General features: G+C 51.9%; 1 protein-coding gene across 1 annotated transcript in view; it reads left to right on the top strand.

The window, feature by feature from the left end:
* LOC308265143 (receptor-type tyrosine-protein phosphatase V-like) overlaps positions 1–20083 on the top strand; it is a gene marked incomplete at both ends in the record, with an annotated part of 34323 nt that overhangs the window by 1168 nt on the left and 13072 nt on the right. The window contains 19 exon segments of the mRNA XM_080698736.1: positions 79–110; positions 289–310; positions 872–893; positions 2792–2965; positions 3769–3863; positions 5443–5491; positions 5640–5912; positions 6094–6363; positions 6560–6823; positions 9252–9506; positions 9611–9814; positions 9817–9855; positions 10024–10299; positions 11372–11644; positions 12297–12560; positions 12778–13044; positions 13354–13635; positions 13958–14098; positions 14358–14568. Of these exon segments, the coding sequence (XP_080554862.1) occupies positions 79–110; positions 289–310; positions 872–893; positions 2792–2965; positions 3769–3863; positions 5443–5491; positions 5640–5912; positions 6094–6363; positions 6560–6823; positions 9252–9506; positions 9611–9814; positions 9817–9855; positions 10024–10299; positions 11372–11644; positions 12297–12560; positions 12778–13044; positions 13354–13635; positions 13958–14098; positions 14358–14568 (3413 nt within the window).

Raw genomic sequence — 20083 nt, 5'->3', positions numbered from 1 at the left:
GTAACATTCCAAACACCCTTCCGGGCCCCCAACACGCACAATCCGCATCTTTCTCTTCCTCCCACCTCTTTGATTCAGCTGTCAAATGGTGACAGTGAACAAGAAGAGAGGTACAATAGGCACCGGGTGGGCAGGCCAGAGGGGGTGGTGAGAAGGGGAGGGGCGAGGTGAAGAGCAAGGTGGCCCTTTGGGCTCAGGAGGCCTCCTGGCATCTGCTCCTGCCCTTGGCAGTGGGGAGGGGACGACCCTTTTCTGAACTAACTGATCCTGACTCCTTCTTCCCTGTAGTCTGCGCTCCTCTGGGGAGTGGGTGGGTTTCCCTAAAAGAGGGGAAAATTAGAGCCAGGGAGCAGCTGGCTCCAGGGCCAGGATGAAATGGACAAGGCAGGAGCCTGGGCATCTTCAGCGGGCTGTGGGCAGTGACACCTGGGTCAGTGCCTCTACTAACAGGTAGTGTGGCCCCTGGAGTAGAGGAAAGGGGGGGTTGGAAAGAGGGCCACCTCCTTGGGCCAGCTGTTGATTGTGACCAAGAACAGGAAGCTAGGACACCACAGGGGTGGGGGAGGAGGAAGTGGGCAAAGTCTCCCCTCAGTGGCCAACCCAGGGCCCCCAGGTACCAGGGCCTGAGCCTGTGGGCTGTGAGCACACCCGCCCCCTCACAGCCTGGGGCCCAGTGAGGCTCAAGCTGTGGGGGCTGAGCTCCCCGGCAGAAAGAAGGAAGGGGGGAGCCCAGACATGGGGAAGGGCGTTGGTGGGAGGGGAGATGCTGGCACAAGGCAAGACGTGAGGCCTTCCCAGTTCCTTTTGGGTGGGTTTGAGTGAAGGGGAGAGTCGCTTTTCGCCTCCTCCTCCCTCTCCTCCATCCGCTTAGAAATGCCTGGACATCCATGGAGGTGCGTGGCCAGAGCCCTGACCACGGCCTCAGATGGGACAGGCGCATGTCCTCTTCCTGCGCTTGCCCCTCCCCAGCCTGGCCAGCCCTTCCCTGCCCTCTCTGGAGTGAGCTTTGCTCAGTCTGGCTGCCGGGAGGCTCTTCACCTGCGGTGAGACTGTGCTCAATAACTCACACGTCCATCATTCCAGTTGCCGAGTTGGGACCTAGGGTCTCCTCAACTTCAGAGAAAGTATGAGTCGGAGGTCAGGAGGCCTACAGGCCCCCAGTAAACTGTGTCCTAGTAGCCCTGTGACCTTCCCCACCCCACCCCACCCCAGCCTCCACCTCCTCAAGAGCTTCCTCCCTCCTAGGGGGATGCTGACAAGAGGAGGCAGAAGGCCTAGGGAGCTGTTTACTGGGCTGAGAGCTGGGTTGGGAGCAGCAGCAGCAGCAGCAGCAGCAGCAGCAGCAGCAGCAGCAGCAGCGAGGGAAGCTGACCCAGGGAGCTGCTCCAGCCAAGGTGTGGGCCTCGGCCTCCCCAGACGCAGCCCTCTTTTTTTTTTTTTTTATCACTTTCTCCACCAGCCTTCAGGGAGAGGGCAGCTGTGGGGGTTCTACCGCAGCAAAGGAGGCTTTGGAGGGAGTCACTCCCAGCAGCCATGATGGGGCATGGCCCACTCCAGAGAGGGCAGGCAGTGGAGGGACTGGTGCGGAGAGAGTGAGTATCATGTCCCATCCAAGGCTTGTGGTCAGACACACACACACACACACACACACACTCAAGACCTGACTCTCCAGTGTTCCTCCTCTGGTTATTCCCAATTCCTAGGGGCTGTGAGTCACAACTGCCTGCCCCCAGGGCCAGAAGCCCCCAGGGATCTATCCGTAATTCCCAGAAGTCTCTGTTCCGTGGCAGAGCCTTGGGAGCAGGAAACTCCGTTCCAGATTGCTGTCAGTCCCAGAGACCAAGGCTGACACCCTATGAAATTCCAAGGGGGATCTTGGAAATAGGGGCCGCTGCTAGGGCCAGGACCCCGGGTCCGGCACACTCTGCCTGTTCTGCTCCTCTCCCTAGCTGCCTCCTCAGTTTCTCCTTGAGAAGCCCTGGAGTCCCAGCGGCTCTTTCTCAGTCTTTCCTGTCCCCCTCAAATTCTGGGCCAGCCTAAGCCAGCTTGTTCTGCCCTGGCTTTGCAGGCCCAGGCTTGTCCTTGGCTGTGTGGGGGAGACAACAGCTCCTCAAGAAGGAAGAGGAGGAGACAGGGAGATAGCAGAGGAGACTTGGTGAGTGGGACCTGGGGGGGCTGTGACAGGGGTGGCTGAGGGAGGCCCCCGGGTGTGTCCAGGGCCACGTCCCTGGGCCAGCCATCCAGGATGCCATCCCCCACTCTGACCCAGTTTTCCTCCTGCTACCTTTGTATACCTGGTGGTGGAGGGAACTTTCTCATACCCCCTCATTCTGATGGAGGGGACCAGTGATCCAGGCCCCCTGCACAGGGAAGCCAGGACCAGCCTGCCAGGAACTCCAGGAAAGGTCCATCTGCTGCTAGAAACTGGGACCTGGGAGCCCGGCCAGAGAACTTCAGGGCAGAGGAAAGTCCTTCCCTGTCTCCAAGACCGGAACCAGAGAAATGGACATCTGTCCTACAATGTGGTCCTTCCTTCCCAGGGGCCCACCGGTTTCCCTCCCCCACGTGTTGTGCCTGGTCATTTGCTCATGCGTCCATATAGACACCCTTGTCATCCTCCTGCGTGCACACACGTGCACAACACACCGTGTCAGTTCACACCCCACCCCCTGTCTTTCTGCAGCCGGTTCAGAGAGACCTAGGCCTTCCCCCTCCCCCGGCGACCTTCCCCAGGGCGGGGAGGGATAGTGGGCGACTTGTCCTCTCCTGCCTGGTGATTATCTTCCTCCAGCGTGGGGGATGCCCAAGGCCTGGCTTCAGGCTGTAGGAGAGCAGAGGAGGGGCCGGAAGAACCGCCCGGGACAGCTGCAGGGAGAGACCAGGCCAGTTCGCATTCTGGATCCGGGATGGCAGGACCGAGTCAGCCTTCCCCTGCCTCCTGGCTGGCTCTCTCCAGAAGAAACCGGTGAGGTGCTTTGAGACCTTGGGAGGACCCTATGGGCTCTCTAGGGAGAGGATGTGGGTTTGTCTGTGGGGGTGGCTGCGGGGGGAAGAGATATCGCCCTTGTGGTACTTTTTTGCTGAATGAGAGGCTTGGTCTTGGGGGCGGTGCTGATTCTTTTCTGTCAGAACCTTTCTGCTTCCTCCTTAGAGCCCCCTCTCCCATCCCCAGAGCAGCCCTGACTGGGTGGGCAAGGGGCCGGCCGCTGGGCCTTCCGTGGCCTAGTGCCTCCTCAAGGCTGTTGGTAAACTTCATTGGAGACCATTCTGCCCCCAACTGAGCCCTTTTTTTGTGAGGACTCTTGGACCCTCTCCTTGACCCACACACATATCCTGCTATCTCCCCTCTACTCAGAGTCTGAACTAGGATGCCCTCCTACCACCTCTCCCCGTGTGGCTGTGGATGGAGACTCTGTTAGGAAGAACAGAGTGAGGTGTTCCCAGGTGAGGGGAGACGGAGGAGGATGGGAAGGATGCAGCCCCACCTCTTGGCCAGGCTGGGGTTGGGGGCCTCTTCCCTTCAACAGCAATTGCACTAGTTGCTAGCCTCTCTCCCTGCCTCTTTCAGAGCAGCACATGTGTGCATGTGTACACACACACTCACACACACACACACACTCAGGCATATGCTACACACGGCCTGGAAAATCTGATGAGTCTGCAGTGCTGAGTTTCCAGGCCCCCATCCAGGGCCTGGTGGGCGGCTCTGAGGTTTGGGGTTGGGTGGAGCGGGGGAGGGGTAACAGCTCCTGGCACTGGCCTGAGCAGGGAGCCAGACTGAGCGGGTGTCTGCTGCGGGCCTGTCCTCCGGGCCAGCCAGGGAGGCCCCCTTCTCAAAAGATGCTCTGGTGTTCAGAGTCACTGTACCTGTCTATTTTCTGCACGCATACCCTCCCCCTTCCTGAGTTGCTGAGCGCTGGGCTTCCTTCCCAGGGCCCGGAACGTTCCCTCTGCTCCCTGCCCTCCCACCCAAGCTGACTTGGCACTTGGCGTGGGTGCACCTGGGTGAGCCGCGCCAGGTGCGCAGCTGGCTCTGGGTGGGTTCCACATCTTCTGGGCTGGGTCTCAGGCAAGCACAGCTGGGTCTTTGCAGGGCTGGGTGGGGGAGAGGGGCCAGGTGGGCACTGCTGACGTAGGTGAAGGAAGTGGGGGAGGCAAGAGAAAGTCCTAGGGACTTGATTGCCCCCCAGGATTCTAAGCTGAGGATCCCATTTAGGGGATTAGGGTTTGCTATCTCTGCTCTATGCAGTCACAAGCCCCAGGTTCAAGCCCATTTTCTTTCCTCACACAGACTGAGCTCTCCTTTCTGGATTTTAGCTTCCTCATCTGGGCAGTGAGGGGTAGGCCTGATGAGTCCCAAGGGCCAGATGGCCTCTAGGTGCACAATCGCTGTGACTCAGGCCCAAAGGACATGCCTCTGTCCACTAGTGCGTGGTGTCACACGAAAGGGGATACACACTCAGCCAGCTCACCTGAGCACAGGAACACACCTTGTGACCAGGGTACACCTCCTCCACTATGGAAACACAACTGGCCCATTTGCAGGCACTGTGCAGGAGTCAGCGGGCATCCCGCCCCTCACCTGGGGCCAGGGAGCGGGGAGTAGCGGTCTCTGCTGTGTGTGTCCATTTGCAAGGCCGTTGCTCCTCTGGGTCTTTCTCAATAGCACAGGACGTTTGCCTCTCTAGGAGCCAATTGCTGGAAAAAGTGGGCGAAGGTGGGAGAGGCAAAGTAGGAGGTGGGCTTGTCTGCAGTCTGAGAGCCACAGTCCCCACCGTCCACCTTCCCCCAGTCCCTGAGCCAGGCTCTGCCTCTCCCCTCTTGCCAAGGCTGGTTGTGGTGGGTTGGGGTCTGGGGTTGACGGGCTCTTACTGCCTGCTGCCCGTGCTCTGCTTGAGACGCTGTCCTCCTCCCCACCCTGGCACGCCTGCCTGCCCGCCCCGCCAGCGGGGCTAGGGAAGGGTTGGGGGAGTGGCTCCTCCTCCTGCTGCCTCCCAATTTTTCCTCTGCAGACAGCACCAGTATGAGGCCCCCAGTCTTGTTACTGGCCTTCCTCTGGCTCCAGGGGGTTTCAGCTGAGGTAAGTTGGGACTGGGGGGCAGGCCTGTGGTGGGCCCTGCTCTCTAGGGCAGGCCCAGGCCTCCCACCTCTCAGCAGGCCCCCACAGCTGGTCTACATTAGGCGAGAAGGGAGGCTGCTCCCTTCCCACCAGGGCCAGCACAGAGGGAACAGATGGCCCCTCCTGCACCTTGGGCATGCCTCTGGCTCAGATGTGCGAGGCGGAGGATGTGGCCAAGTATGCCTGGCTGTGCTCAGCGGGGTGTCAAACGCGGGGGTGGGGGACTCTTCGCTGCTCCTGGCCCTGTCCCCTACGGGCTTGCCCAGAGACCTGGAACCCAGAGGCCTCTGCTTATCTCTTTTCCTCTCCCCTCCTTCCTGCAGGAAGTTGTGTGCCACTCTCTGGAGGGCAGCCCAGATGGAGAGGGTGGAGGTAGGTGCCTTTAGTGGTGGGGGTGGGCAGTGAGTAGGTGCTGGGCTAATTTCTCCATGCCAGACCCTGCCCCTGCTCGGCCTTTTCTCTGGCTTCCCTCTCTCAAGGCAGAGAGGTCTTGGGAGACTGACTGCACCTCTTTCCTCAGGTCTGCCCCTGAGCGTGAATGCCAGCAGCCGGGGCAGGCCCACCAGCCTCTTTCTGCGCTGGCCGGCTGCCCAGCCAGGTGGGCTTGGCCACGCCCTCCGCCTGACACGTCTGAGCCGCCTGGGCCATCCAGAGGGGCAGCAGCTCCAGGCCCACACCAACGAGTCCAGCTTTGAGTTCCAGGACCTGGTGCCAGGGAGTCGCTACCAGCTGGAAGTGACTGCCCTGCGACCCTGCGGACAGAATGTCACCGTCACCCTCACAGCCCACACTGGTATGAAGGCTGCAGGGGAGAGAGTAGGATCGGGCAGGAGGTGGCTGCCCCAGAGGGCTGGCCTGGGACAGAGAGGAAAGGAACCGACTTCTGGCAAAGGAATCCATTTAGAAGCACCACGAGCGAGGGGAAGGGCAAGCGCTCTGGCTTTGACTTCGCTGTCTCTCCACTTCTGATGCAGCCCCGTCACTTGTCCAAGGACTGCAGCTCCTCAGTTCTGGGAGCACAGCCAGCCTAGAAGCCTTGTGGGGTGATGCTCCGGGAGAGCAGGATGGCTACCAGCTTCTCCTCTACCACCTGGAATCCCAAACCCTGGCACAGAATATCTCTGTGTCCCCGGGCACCCTGTCCTACAGATTTGGCAACCTCCTGCCAGGTAGTGAGTATGTTTTGGAAGTTACCACCTGGGCTGGTGATCTCCAAGCAAAGACCAGCATCCACCAGTGGACAGGTAGGGGGCACCTGGGTAAGGCTTTGGGTGGCAGCAGTCTAGGGGAGGGGGTGGGAGTGATGGTGTGAATCCCAAGCCTGGGGGGTAGCTCTACCCCATATGACAGGCTTCAAAACCCCTAGTGCCAGAGGTGGTGCCCGTCTTGCTCCAGGGCCCTTCCTCAAGCCTGGCTTTGCTCTTTCCGTCCTTTGTCCAGGCCCTGTACCTCCAGATCACCTGGGGCTGCATGCCCTGGGCACCGGAGCCCTGCGAGCCTCCTGGAACAGCTCCGAGGGGGCTGCCTGGCTCCACCTAGTGCTCACAGACCTCCTAGGTGGCTCCAATGTGACTGCAGTCGTCCCACGAGGGGCCTCCAATCACACCTTCTTCCATCTGACTCCCGGCACTCCCTACGAGCTGACGCTCAGTGCCGCCGCTGGGCCGCATCAGATTGTGGGACCCAATGCCACAGAGTGGACTTGTGAGTGCCTGAGGGGTGAAGGGGACAGAGAGTGCTCAGTCCATCTGCTCTGGCCAAGTAGCCAGGATACAGCTGGTAGGAGTGGGTTCTTCCAGTGGCTGGGAGGATGCACCCTCCAGGTGTATCTGCTGGTGGTAGGTGCCCACCCGAGAAGATGACGGTGGAAGTAATGGTTATCACCAGTTGAAGCCCTTGGAATGGGCTCTGTCTCTGCGCTTTCTGTGTAGGCTGGCATTCAACCCTCCTGCCAGCTGTGTCTGCTTATCCCATGTCACAACAGAGAGCTGCAGCAAGAGAAAGGACCCAAAGTCACAGTGTGGAAGGGCAGCTTGAACCTGGGCTAGACACCTGCAGAGCCCACGCTGCCTCTGCCACCAGGCTGCCACATTTTCACTCTGAGAAGCACTGCTGCACAGTGGTTAAGAGTAGAGGAAACAAGCCAGGTGCACTGGTGCACATCTGTAATCCCAGTGCTACTCAGGAGGCTGAAACAGGAGGATTGCAGGTTCAAGGCCAGCCTTAACAACTTAGCAAAGCCCTTAGCAACTTAACAAGACTGTTTCAAAATACAATAGGGCTGACTGACGTGTAGCTCAGAAGTAGAGCACCCCTAGGTTCAATCCCCAGCAGCACCACCACCACAACAAAAATAGAGAAAACAACTGGGCGTGGTGGTAATGCCTATATCTCAGTACTTGGGAGGCTAAGACAGAAGAATTGCAGGTTCAAGCCTAGTCTCAGCAACTTAGTGAGACCCTGTTTCAGAATAAAAAATTAAAAAGGGCTGGGGGTGTAGCCATGGTAGATCACCCCTGGGTTTAAACTCTAGAACCATAGTGGGGCTGGGGGAGGGAACAGTAGAGGAACCAGGTTTCCTGGGTTCTGAGTTTCATCTCTGCCACCTGCTGGCGGTAGGTCTCTATGCTTTAATTTCTACATTTTTATTTGTTTATGGTATGAAGGATTAAATCCACGGCCTGAAACATTGCTAGGCAAGCAAGTGCTATATGACAGAGCTACATTCCTAGCCCTTATTAATTTAATTTTAATTTTTAATTTTTTTGGGTACTGAAGGTTGAACCCAGAGGCATTCTATCGCTGAGCTATACTTCCAGTCCTGTTTTATTTTTTATTTTGAAATAGGGTCTCATTAAGTTGGTGAGTCTGGCCTTGAGCCTGCAGTCCTTCTGTTCTTCCGTTTCAACCTTCCAAGTACTAGGATTACACAGGCATGTGCTGCTGTGCCCAGCTTTTAATTTTATTTTTGTTTATTTAAAAATTTTTTGGTGTGATACTGGGGATTGAATCCAGGGGCATTCTACCTCTGAGCTACACTCCCTAGCTCAATTTTTTTTTAAATAGGGTCTCCTTAGGTCGATGAGAGTCTCACTACTTACTGAGGCTGTCCTTGAACCTGGGATCCTCCTGTCTTGGCCTCATAAGTACTGTGATTACAGGCAGGTACCACCATGCCCATCTTTAATTCTTATTTATTTATTTATTTATTTATTTATTGCAGTACTGGGATGGAACCTAGAAGCATTCTACCTCTGACCTACAACTATTTTTTATTTTTAAACAGGGTCTCACTGAGTTGCTCAGGCTGGCCTTGAACTTATAGTTTTCCTCCTTCACCTTCCCAAGTAGCTGGGAATACTGGCATGTGCCAACATACCCAGCTTATATCTTTATTTCAATTTAATTCAATTAATTTATTTAGTTTGCGGTGCTGGTAATCACACATTGAACCCAGGCCTTCTGAATGCTAGGCAAGCTCTCTACCACTTAGCTACATCCCTAGCCCATAGCTTTTTGTTTTTTGTTTTTGTTTTTTCTTTCTTTCTTTCTTTTTTTTTTTTTTTTTTTTTTTTTTTGCAGTACTGGGGATGGAACCCAGGAGCATTCTACCTCCAAGCTACACCTCCAGCCTGGCCTGGTGTGCACAGAAAGCAGCCTTATTTTTTATTCTTTATTTTAAAACAAGGTCTCACTAAGTTGCAGAGGGCCTCACTATGTAGCCGAGGCTGGCTGGGAACCTGCAATCCTCCAGTCTCAGCCTCCCAAGTACTGGGATTAAAAGTGTGTGCCACCACACCTGGCCCTAGCCCATAAGTTTCTATATCTCTTAAAGGTGGAGTCCACCTCCTAGTGTGGTGGGGTTAAGTATGAGATACAGTGTGTAGAGTCCTCAGAGTCATGCTGGCCGACACACACTGGATCACTTGATGTGCTCTTCTTTGTTATTGCTGGCCATGGCCAGATGGTAGCTGCCAGATTCTGGTATTTATCTGGACTTTGGCGAATGGGTCTGCAGACATCTGGACAGGACCTGGCCTGGTGTGCACAGAAAGCAGCTGGTGCAGAGAGAATAGGATTTTTCTTGCCTGTTGCTTAGGTCTTTTGTAAGTATTTGCTCTTTTCTACACAGATCCCTCTCCCCCACTGGACCTGGTGCTGATTCCCATGGCCCTGGGCCTCTGGGCCAACTGGACAGGAGGGTTGGGTGCCCGAGATGGCTACATGCTGAAGTTAAGTGGGCCGGTGGAGAGGAACACCACTCTGGGCCCTGAGGCCTGCAACGTCACCTTCCCAGGGCCCCTGCCCGCGGGACACTACGCTGTGGAAGTAGAGGCTCTGGCTGGGCCCTATGCTGCCTGGGCCCAGGCCAGCGTCCGGCTGGATGGTGAGTCTGGGCTGGGGAAAAGGGTGGGGTCCTGCGCTGGGCCATGTGCATCAACAGGCGGGTGAGTGAGTGAGTCCTAGCTCTCCATCCTGCCTCCTCTCCAGATGCTGCAGCCCAGCCCAGGCAGGGCCAAGGCGTCAAGCTGCAGCTGGATGGTCTGGAGCCCACCAGGGAGTCCAGGAAACGGGCACTGCTCTATGCCGATGATGCCCCAGACCTCTTAGGAAACATATCTGTGCACTCTGGTGTCACCCATATCACTTTCTGTGGGCTGGTGCCTGGGGCCTGCTACCGGGTAGACATTGCTTCAGCTCTGGGAGTATTACCCAGAGTCTCATGGGCCACACAAGTGAGTGCCACCCACAGTGTCCCCTGGGCCTGGGCTGCAAGGCCTTGCCCAGGAGAGGGCAGTCAGGCAGGGGAGTCAGGCGGGGAGAGGCTTGGGAGGGCTGGGCAGGGGGTATCACAGGGCCACGGACACTGTATGGCCCCCTCTCCAAACTGGCCCTCTCTGCAGGTCCCCTGGCACCACAGTCACTAGAGGTCATCAGCAGGGGCAGCCCGTCTGACCTGATCGTTGGTTGGGCCTCAGCACCAGGGCAGCGGGAAGGCTACAAGGTCGCCTGGCTCCAGGAGGGCAGCCAAAGGTCACTGAGCAGTCTTGTTGACCTGGGCCCAGACAATTCCAGTGTGACTCTGAGGGGTCTGGTGCCTGGCTCCTGCTACACTGTGTCGGTATGGGCCTGGGCGGGGAACCTCAGCTCCACCATCCAGAGGATTCACACCTGCACCTGTGAGTTCCTGGATCAGCCCAGGGTGTGGGTGGGGGCTTCTGCACTGTGCCCTTCTGTGTGTATATTCTTAACTCAGAGGACCATGAGTCCAAGGTGAATTTTAGGTGAGCTTTTATGAATCTAATTGCAAGCATTTTCTATTTTCTACCCTCTGATTGGCTAGCTTACACCCACTCACCATTTATATATCCAACCCATCCATCCATCCTTACAAAAAAACTCAATTAATGTCCCCTATCTCCTTAATATGGAGTTAGGTACAAAGATTAAAAATTATGAACAAGCCAGACACGGTGGCACACGCTTGTAATCCCAGCATTTAGGAGGCTGAGACAGGAGGATCACGGTTTGCGGACAGCCTCAGCTACTTAGTGAGGCCCTTCACAACTCAGTGAGACCCTGTTTCAAAATAAAGAATAAAAAATAGGGCTGGGGGTATAGCTCAGAGGTAGAATGTCCCTGAGTCCCCAGTACCACCAAAAAACTCTGAACAAGAGTCTAGAAAGGAAAACTGGCAAACAGATGGTATATATATCTATAATGTATGTGATTTTATATACTGTATTATAATAAATGCAAATACATTGCTGGTAATATGCATGAATCATATACAACTACATTTTTGTAGGTTAAAATGGCTGGATATTGGGAATTTTATGTGGTTCAATGTGACTTTTGGACTCGCAGAGGGAGTCAGAACAGGGTTCCCAGAGAAGAAGAGTGAGTTTAGTAAGAGGCCTGTGGGGCTGGGTAGGATGAGCAGACACCGTGGCCCATAGGACTGAGTGGCAGCAGACAGCAGGAAAAGGGGCTCAGGGGCGTGGGAGAGCAGGTGTGGAGCTGGGTGCTGGCAGAAGGGAAGCGACCCAGACATGCTTCAAGGAGCCGCAGGAGGGCAGGGTGTGGGCTGTAGGAAGTCTTCTCTGCCCAAGGTCCTCCTGGGAGGGAAAGGAGAGCAGGCTCTGAGCCCTGCGGAAGCTGGGGCTTGAGACTCCGAGGCTCTGGAGCTTATTAGGGAAAGGAGAAGCGAGGGATTCGGATTATTCCAAATCTCTCTTCCTGTCCTCCAAGCTCCTGCTCCTCCTGCCAACTTGAGCCTGAGTTTTGCCACCCAGCCCCCTGCCCTGGTGGCTTCCTGGAGTCCCCCACCTGGTGGCAGGGATGGCTTCCTGCTGCGGCTTTACAGCCTGAAGCCCCTAGCTCTGGAAAACGAGGAGACCCTAGCCCCAGAGGCCCAGAACTTCTCCTGGGCCCTGCTGTCCCCGGGCGCCAAGTTCCTGGCACGGTTGGTGACTCTGCGGGGGCTGGAGGAGAGTCGCAGCGCCAACTCCACAGGCTGGACGGGTGAGTGCCCTCCACACCGTCCTCCGTGACCCTCAGCCTTTACACCCCCACCCCTGCCCTGGCCTCCCCTCTTCCAACAGGGCCACTGTCCCTTAGATTCCTTCCAAAGATTGTGAGACTTCAGACTGGGGGAGCTGGGAAGGAGTCCAGCCTCGGGGCAGGGGAACTGAGCTCTCACTGGGGCTCAGCCTCAGTGTCCCCATCAGGAAAGAGGAATGTTGGCTAAGTGGCTGGACCAGCTCATGTGACTCCAGGGGCTGGCTAGGGTGGAGGGACACAGACTGGGCCCCGACATCTACCTGTCCATACTCTTAGGGTCTATAGAAGCTCCTCAGCTTCAAGATCTGGGGAAGGGCCCATGGTTCAACTCAAGCTGCCCAGTCTAGCTCCGGCTATGACAGGGGTGGTGGCACAGGGTGACTAAGCGATTAATTCATCTGTGCAACCCAGTTTGAGCTCGTACCCTGCTTCCTGGAGCAACTGGCAGGCCCTGCTTCACAGCAGAGTCCTGGGCACTAGCTTTCTCCAGCTCCCAGGTATTTCTTAATTGAGCCAAAGATGGAGGGAACTTTTGGGACAGAAGGAGCCAGATATTTAATTTAGATTTTCTTTTCTCTTTCTATCCAACTCCTGTACCTTGTTTTCCCTATAGCCCCCCTTGCACCTTCCCCGGTAAATGTGACCAGCAAAGGCCCCACTCAGCTCCAGGCATCCTGGGTCCATGCTTCTGGGGGCCGGGACAGCTACCAAGTGACCCTGTACCAGGCAGGTGCCCGGACAGCCACTGGCACAGTGGGTGCTGAGGTGAACAGCACAGGCTTTTCGGCGCTGACTCCGGGCACTAAGTATGAGGTGGAGATTGCCTCGTGGGCTGGGCCCCTTCGTACCGCCGCAGCCAACGTTTCTGGTTGGACCTGTGAGTGGGCCATGGGCTGTGGGTGGGAGAGACGGGCAGGGCTGCCTCTGAGACCCCGGCTTCTCCCGCAATGGTGTATTAATCTCCTTCAGTCCCAGTTCCCACCCCCACTCTCAAGGGGCCGGCAGAGGCCAGTGAACGCCTGGCACTATTGGGGTTGGGGGTTCTCGGGACCAAGACATCCAGCCTGAGTGACCCGCTCTCCTTCCTTCCACAGCCCCGCTCACGCCCAATGAGTTGTTGGTGTCTATGCAGGCAGGCAACGCCGTGGTCGACCTGGCCTGGGTCAGAGGCCCCTTGGGGCAGGGTGCCTGCCATGCTCAGCTCTTGGATGCTGGGCAGCTCTCCTGGGAGCAGCCCCTGGTGCTGGGCCAAGCCCGCCTGGTGCTCAGGGGCCTGACCCCTGGACGCAACCTCTCCCTATCTGTGCTGTGCAGGGCGGGGCCGCTCCAGGCCTCCACACACCCTGTGGTGCTGCCTGTGGGTACGTTGCCATCTGTTGGGGGGGGGGGTGAAGTATACTGAAAGACTGGCCGATCCAGGCTTAGTGGTTCTACCCACCTGTGTGAACCACTCCTCCTTCCACCTTTGCCTAGATTGTGCCCCCATACCCCTCCAGATAGGCACCGATGCCCCAAAGAAAACTTGTTCCCCAATGTGGCTGATGCCTCTTTCCATGGGCATAAATGCCTGGATGCTTTGTACCTGCTGATTTTGAGGGTCCCTGATCCAGATGCCATTCTTTTGGGGTACACTGACACCCCACACAATGTAGAACATTTGGTTCCCACAGAGCCCGGCCCCGTGGAAGACGTGCAGTGCCAGCCTGAGGCCACTCGCCTGGCCCTAAACTGGACGATGCCTGCTGGGGACGTGGACACTTGTCTGGTGGTGGCAGAGCAGCTGGCAGCGGGAGGGGATGCTCGCCTGGTGTTCCAGATCAACACCTCTGAGGATGCTCTCCTGTTACCCAGCCTGGCGCCTGCCACCTCCTACCGCCTCAGCCTCACCGCGCGGGGCAGGAACGGTCTGTGGAGTCGGGCGGTCACCCTGGTGTGCACTACATCTGCCGAGGGTAGGCACTGTCCACTGCCTTGGGAGCCATGTCTGCTCCTGCCGTCACTGCCCACATGGGTTGTCGCTGAGCTGGTCTTTGCTGCCTGGGATATCCCTGCTCCCAAGACCTGGGGCTATTTTCCTGGGACTCCCAACTTGCTAGTTTGATACCATACTTTCAAGCCTTGCACCACAGCCCAGGAACTTTCTCCTTATCACTGTATGCATGGCTTTTCATTGGCAGACATAGTGAGAGGCAAGGGGACAGGAAGGCACAGTCCCTGCCCGTAAAGACTGGTTGTTAGAAACTTAGGGCTTGATTTCCTTCTCTCCATCCTCAGCCTGGCACCCCCTAGAGTTAGCTGAGGCCCCACAGCTGGATCCGGAGACAGAAATGGGGGTGCTGATCACACGGGGCATGTTTGGCAAGGACGATGGGCAGATCCAGTGGTACGGTGTCATCGCTACCACCAACATGTCATGTGAGTCCTGGGCTCCAGAGTGGCTGGGTTGGCCCTGGTTTTTGCTTAGCATGGGGTAGGTGAGGAAGGTCCAGGAACAGAGGCTGGTAAGATGAACTATCTGAGGCCAGTGTCAGTCTCAAGCAGGAAGGGGCGTCTAGAATGTTCATGAGGATAGGGCTGATGTTGGACTGTGAAGGGTGGGAGCCCCCTTGTGGTGGGGAGCGAGATCTCGACCCTGCTGCTAACCACCTCCACTGCTTCCCTTTCTCTCTCCCAGTGATGCAGCCTTCCCAGGAAGCCATCAATCACACATGGTACGACCACTACTACAGAGGATGTGACTCTTACCTGGCCATCCTGCTCCCCAACCCCTTCTACCCAGGGCCCTGGGCTGTGCCAGGATCCTGGACAGTGCCCATGGGAACCGAGGACTGTGGCCACACCCAGGAGATATGCAATGGAAAGCTCAAGCCAGGCTCCCAGTACAGGTGAGGGCTAAGACTGATGGGAGGAAGAGCCAAGCTAAGTCTCATTTATGGGTTGTTTACATGTTCTTTCAACAATAGATTTGGATTCATGAAAAGAATGCCCATACTAGTTATAAGGTGTTAGTAATATTCAGCACATCTAAGAGGTAAAGAATGCAGACACTGAGCAGATTGAAAGGGACAGGCCCGCGGGCCTCACTCTTAAGTGAAAGTCCCACTGGATACTGGTCCATACCACTTATTGTCATCCTAACAGGGAGGTTGTGGTTTGGACACTGCTGTGTACATGCAGAGACTCCTGGAGGTAATGTGTATCGGGTAATGTATGCAGGGAGACCTTGAGGTAATACACTGGGTAAACTGCAGGACACCTGAAAAAAGTTCTCGAGATAACAGTTAACAATAAAGCTGCTGAGAGCTGGATTAGGGGTGTGGCTTAGAGGTAGAATGTCCCTGGGTTCCATCCCCAGTACTGCAAAAATAAAAAATAAAATAAAACCACTGAGGATGTGCAGAAGGTCCTTGAGACAATATTTGACAAGTGGGATATTTGGGAGCTGGCGCTGGCAAGAAACAGAGGAATGTTTACCTTGGAAGAACAGACAGCTTCCAGCGAGTTCAACAGTCCATTCATAGCTTTCCATGACTATCAGACCCTTCCAAGGCAAATGTTAACCAGCCTCTGGCAGTTACATTGTCCACATCTCCCCCACTTTTATTTTTCTTTAAGAAGTTGTTCTACCAGCCAAACCTTATGCAAATGTTGCTGGCTTAAAGTTTGGCCAAGACATCTTCTCAACTAACTGCATGAAACAAACATAAAACAATTATTAGTAACACAGAAATGGCAGTTAAAGTCCCCAAGAGGAGTGAAGCCAAAACTTAGGATGAAGCCACTGTAAGTTTTTAGATGTTTTAACCAGTGGCTTCATCTTGCGGCTGGATTGCTGATATTTTTTTCCTAACATTTGGCTATGAAGATGGGCTACGTTTAAGGTAATATTGTCATGACTAGCCATTAACAATCTTTTTTATATTTTCCCAAGTATGTTGCCTGGATGAGGAGTCACAAAAATGTGTGAGAACCTCCAATCACAGATAAGAACCTGTCTTAATTTTATAGCCTCGACCTGGTCACCCAACCAAGTCGTGGCTATTTCCAAAAGTTGTAACCTGGAGTACATTTTTTGATCAATGATATGTTGGGTATTAAGCGTCATGGTAACATTTTTCATGGCATTATTTACATATGTTGCAGTGTGAGTGGACTAATCAATAGTTGTGTGGGGGCAGCTGCTGTTGCTAAAATAATGATGGCAGCCACGATAAAGGTATGGGGGATGGCCACAAAATGCTTGGTCCTGATACTAAAGACCTCCATAAGAAGAGATAAGGCCTTCAAGTCTTCCCATGTAGTTGTTATTTTTACAGGATTGAAAGCATAAGGCTTATAGCACATAGATAATACTGAGCCTGAAAAGTTAGTGTGAGTGTGTAAGCAAGCTATGTATGCACAGCTATTACAAGTGATATAAAAAAGGAAGTTTAGCCGGGCGTGGTGGCGCACGCTTGTAATCCCAGAATTTGGGAGGCTGAGACCGGAGGACCGTGGTTCGTGGACAGCCTCAGCTACTAAGCGAGGCCCTCTGCAACTCAGTGAGACCCGGTTTCAAAATAAAGGATAAAAAATAGGGCAGGGGGTGTAGCTCGGAGGTCGAATGCCCCTGGGTTTCATCCCCAGACCCGCAAAAAATAAAATAAAATAAAAATAAATAAACACATAAAAAAAAGAAAGTTTTCTTGAGTAATGTTAAGGTCTCCCTTGAGAAAAGCATAAGGATAGAAGGTACAAACTTGTGTAGAATGAAATCTGTATTTTGGTTACCATTTAGGTAACTGCCCATTGAAAGAAAGGTAGTCAGTTTTTTTTTTTATTAGTATTAAGATGCAGCCACACCTGACTTTTAGGTTGTAAACAGTAAGAGCTATGGCCCATACATGTGGAAGTGCAGTGGACCAAAAAGATAAATTTTGCTGAGACAAATTTTGGGATAAATATTGGTTATCAGTCTGGCGTTTTTACTGTTCCTACCCAGGTGGTTTTATTGTTAAATATAGGAAATGGGAGGGTTCAGGCCATGTAATAGGTTCCCATAAGGGGAGTTCTATTACAGATGCCCGGTGTACCTCAGAATTCACCCCAGGGCCTACCGAGCAGGTGATATTTGCCAGTATTGCTAAGAATAACGTCTCGGGATTGAGAGCTGGGCCAGTCACAGCCATCACCCTCTCCGCTCTATGAATCAGCTTCCTAATCATTCCCCAGGTGATGTCTTAGGCTCTCTGCATTGAGAGCAGCTCTGGGGTAGAGCCGGTCTCAGTGACATCATCATTTTGGGGGGTGTAAATTTGGGCAGCTCGGTGGGGGGGCTTGGCTCCTCCAAATCCATCTGTGGCATTCTTGGAATCAGGTCCCCAGCCATGGAAGGATTTAGCACTGTGTAAATAGCCAAAGGTTGTTCCTGTAATGAAACCCATCTGTAACCACATCCCCATCCTAAGGGGGGCATGGGCCCCTCCCATGGTCCCTCCACAGCATCTTTCCTTCAGATCAGGAGAGCAGGTTATATAGGTCTTTCTTTTTGTTTGCCATTGTTTTTGTATAGCTGTGAGTGTGTCCTCTGATAAGTTGAAAAAATTTAAGATTATAAGGGCAGTGTTTATTCTACCGATAGGGTCTACCTCCTGGTACTCCCCCTTTGTTTTGTTTTAATAACATAGATTTAAGAATGCCATGAGCTCGCTCAGCAATGCCCTGTCCTCGTGGGTTATTTGGAAGTCCTGTAACACGCTTTATATTCTTTGTGTTATAGAAGAGTTGGAATGTTTTTCTAGTATATGCTGGCCAATTATCTGTTTTTGTAACAGCTGGCATATCCAAGAAAGCAAAAGATTTTGAACAATGTTGAATAGCACAACGGGCAGTTTTACCTTTTAAGGGGGTGGCATTGGAATGAGTAAAGCAAGAAGAAAAATATCTTTGAGTAATATTTAAAGTCCAAGTATCATTGGTATTATTTATGACACAGTTGGAATTTAAACTAATACACAAGGCTGAGGAACACATACCACAACAGAGTCGTTAATATTATGTATAAGGGTTTTGTTATAATTGGCAGAATGAGAATAATTTCCATGTGATATAGTTCTAGGAAACCATGAAGTCTAGGCCTCCGAACCTTCAAGTTCTAGGGGCCTATTTGTCCTGTTTTATTCATTTGGAGGATGGGCCCTGGAAATCCCCTTATACAGAAGCTCAAATACATTTTTTTGGTGTGTAGGGAGCTCCTGTGTTGTCGCAAGTCTCTCTAGTGTCCCAAGCGATCTATCTTAGGTCTCCCCAGCTGCCCCCGGACTTGTTAGCGTGGTGAAACGTCAGTTGAACTGAGGCGTTGCTGGTGGCCAGGGGTCAGCATGATTTCTAACCCTTGGGTACTGCATCTGAGGCTCAGGTTGGCTTGCTGGTTTTTCCAGCTCATGGTAAGGCTTCATTCATTTGCCAGGCAGTGAAAATGATCCATATCTTCTTTCCCAAACTAGCAAGGAAGCAAGGAAATGCTTTTTTTTCTTTCTTTTAAACCACATGGATCTTTGTAAAGAACCTTAGGAAAATGTCCTTGCCATGAATGTTTCTGAAAATGTTTTACATTAGATAGGAATTGTGCCACGTGTGTTACAAAGTAAAAAGTTAAGAGTATATAGAACTTTGTTTATACTGTCTTTAGGAGACAACTCCTGACTCCAATTTTTGTGTTGTTTTTTTTAAATTTTGGTAGCATATATCCTGTTTTGAAGTAAAGTTTGTAAGGTAATGAAATTGTTTTAAGAGTTGGGAGTCAGGAACTTGTTTAGTTTGGGCTGTTTGGATCATTAGCAGAGTATATGCCACATCTATAGAATTAGCCACTATATTAATGATTCATTAGGGAACTGTTGAAGGCAAGGAATGGCTGTAGCCAATTTTGCCTTTTGAGTATAGGGATGATTTTTGGAAGTAAGGGAATTGCACTGGTCAGTAAACCAGGTCTTAAAAGACACTTAATAAGAGATTACCTTGATAAAACAATCTTTTTTAAGCTAGGTTTTAGTAAATGCTAAGAGCAGAAAACCATATCATTTTAAAGATAAAGAACATAAGAAATGGTCTTAATAAAATGAGAAAAAATTGATTTTTAGGATATTTTTTGTAAAAATTCTACCAAGGGCAGATTAATATCTTAAGAAAACCTAATTGTTTTAATCATATAATTAATGCATTAAATATGACTTTTAGAAAATGTTTTAAATAATTTTAACTTTGTTATACTTGCACAAAACTTTTTATTTTATTTTATTTTTTATTTTTTTGCGGGTCTGGGGATGGAACCCAGGGGCATTTGACCTCCGAGCTACATCCCCTGCCCTATTTTTTATTCTTTAATTTGAAACCGGGTCTCACTGAGTTGCAGAGGGCCTCGCTAAGTAGCTGAGGCTGTCCGCGAACCACGATCCTCCAGTCTCAGCCTCCCAAATTCTGGGATTACAAGCGTGCGCCACCACACCCGGCTGCACAAAACTTTTTAAAGTAAGTTCATCCTTTAAAAATCATATGCAACTTTTAAAAATCCTCTGCCACTTGTTTAACTTTATGATTTTTGTTTTTACCTTTCCCCCCCCTTCTTTTGGAATAACTCAGTCATTTAGAACTAAATCTTGCCATATCAAAGCCTTTTTTTTTTTTTTTTTGTGGTACTGGGGTTCCTGGAAACCCTTCTACCTCCGGGCTACACTCCCAGACCTATCTTGTATATTCTTTTTGGAAACAGGGTCTCTTAAGCCAGCGAGGGTGACTTCGAACCAGCACGGTCCTTTAATCTAAAAACATTTATTTTTTTAACTTTATAATTAGAACACCTCCTCATCCCTATAAATATTTTCTATTATTTATTAGATTGTCATCAGTTTTTAGACTTACACTTAAAACAATCCTTACAAAAACCTTTCAATTTAGATACATTTTTAAGTAAGATAAAACACTTTATGTTTTAAATAGTTGTTTATTAAAACACAGCCTAAAATTTCTAGTCAAATGTTCATATATGTATAATCACATATTAATTAGAATTTAACTCTTAGTAATTTAAGTTTAGTTAACGTTCAAGAGAAGGCAATTCTAAACTGTTTTTTACATATGTGAAAAACACATTTAAAAATTTTTTTTATTTGGTGCATTGTGGTCATACATTAATGTGGTACAAGATGGTAGAGCCCTACATGCACACAGCACTCATTAGCCTGCTCCAATGCCCACCCCATTCTGAAAAACACATTTGATGGACTCAGATATATTGTCTTTTGCTTTTGTTAAGAAGCCAAGAGGACTTTATATTTAGCAATTGATGTTAGAATTTTAACTTACTTATACACAATTTAGATTTTTTAAGATAAGATGTTTACAAAAGCTTATACCATTTAC

Source organism: Muscardinus avellanarius (genome assembly GCF_963383645.1).
Source record: "Muscardinus avellanarius genome assembly, chromosome: 7".
Lineage (NCBI taxonomy): Eukaryota > Metazoa > Chordata > Mammalia > Rodentia > Gliridae > Muscardinus > Muscardinus avellanarius.
Note: the sequence above shows the minus strand (reverse complement) of the source record. Positions and strands in the feature narration are given on the sequence as shown.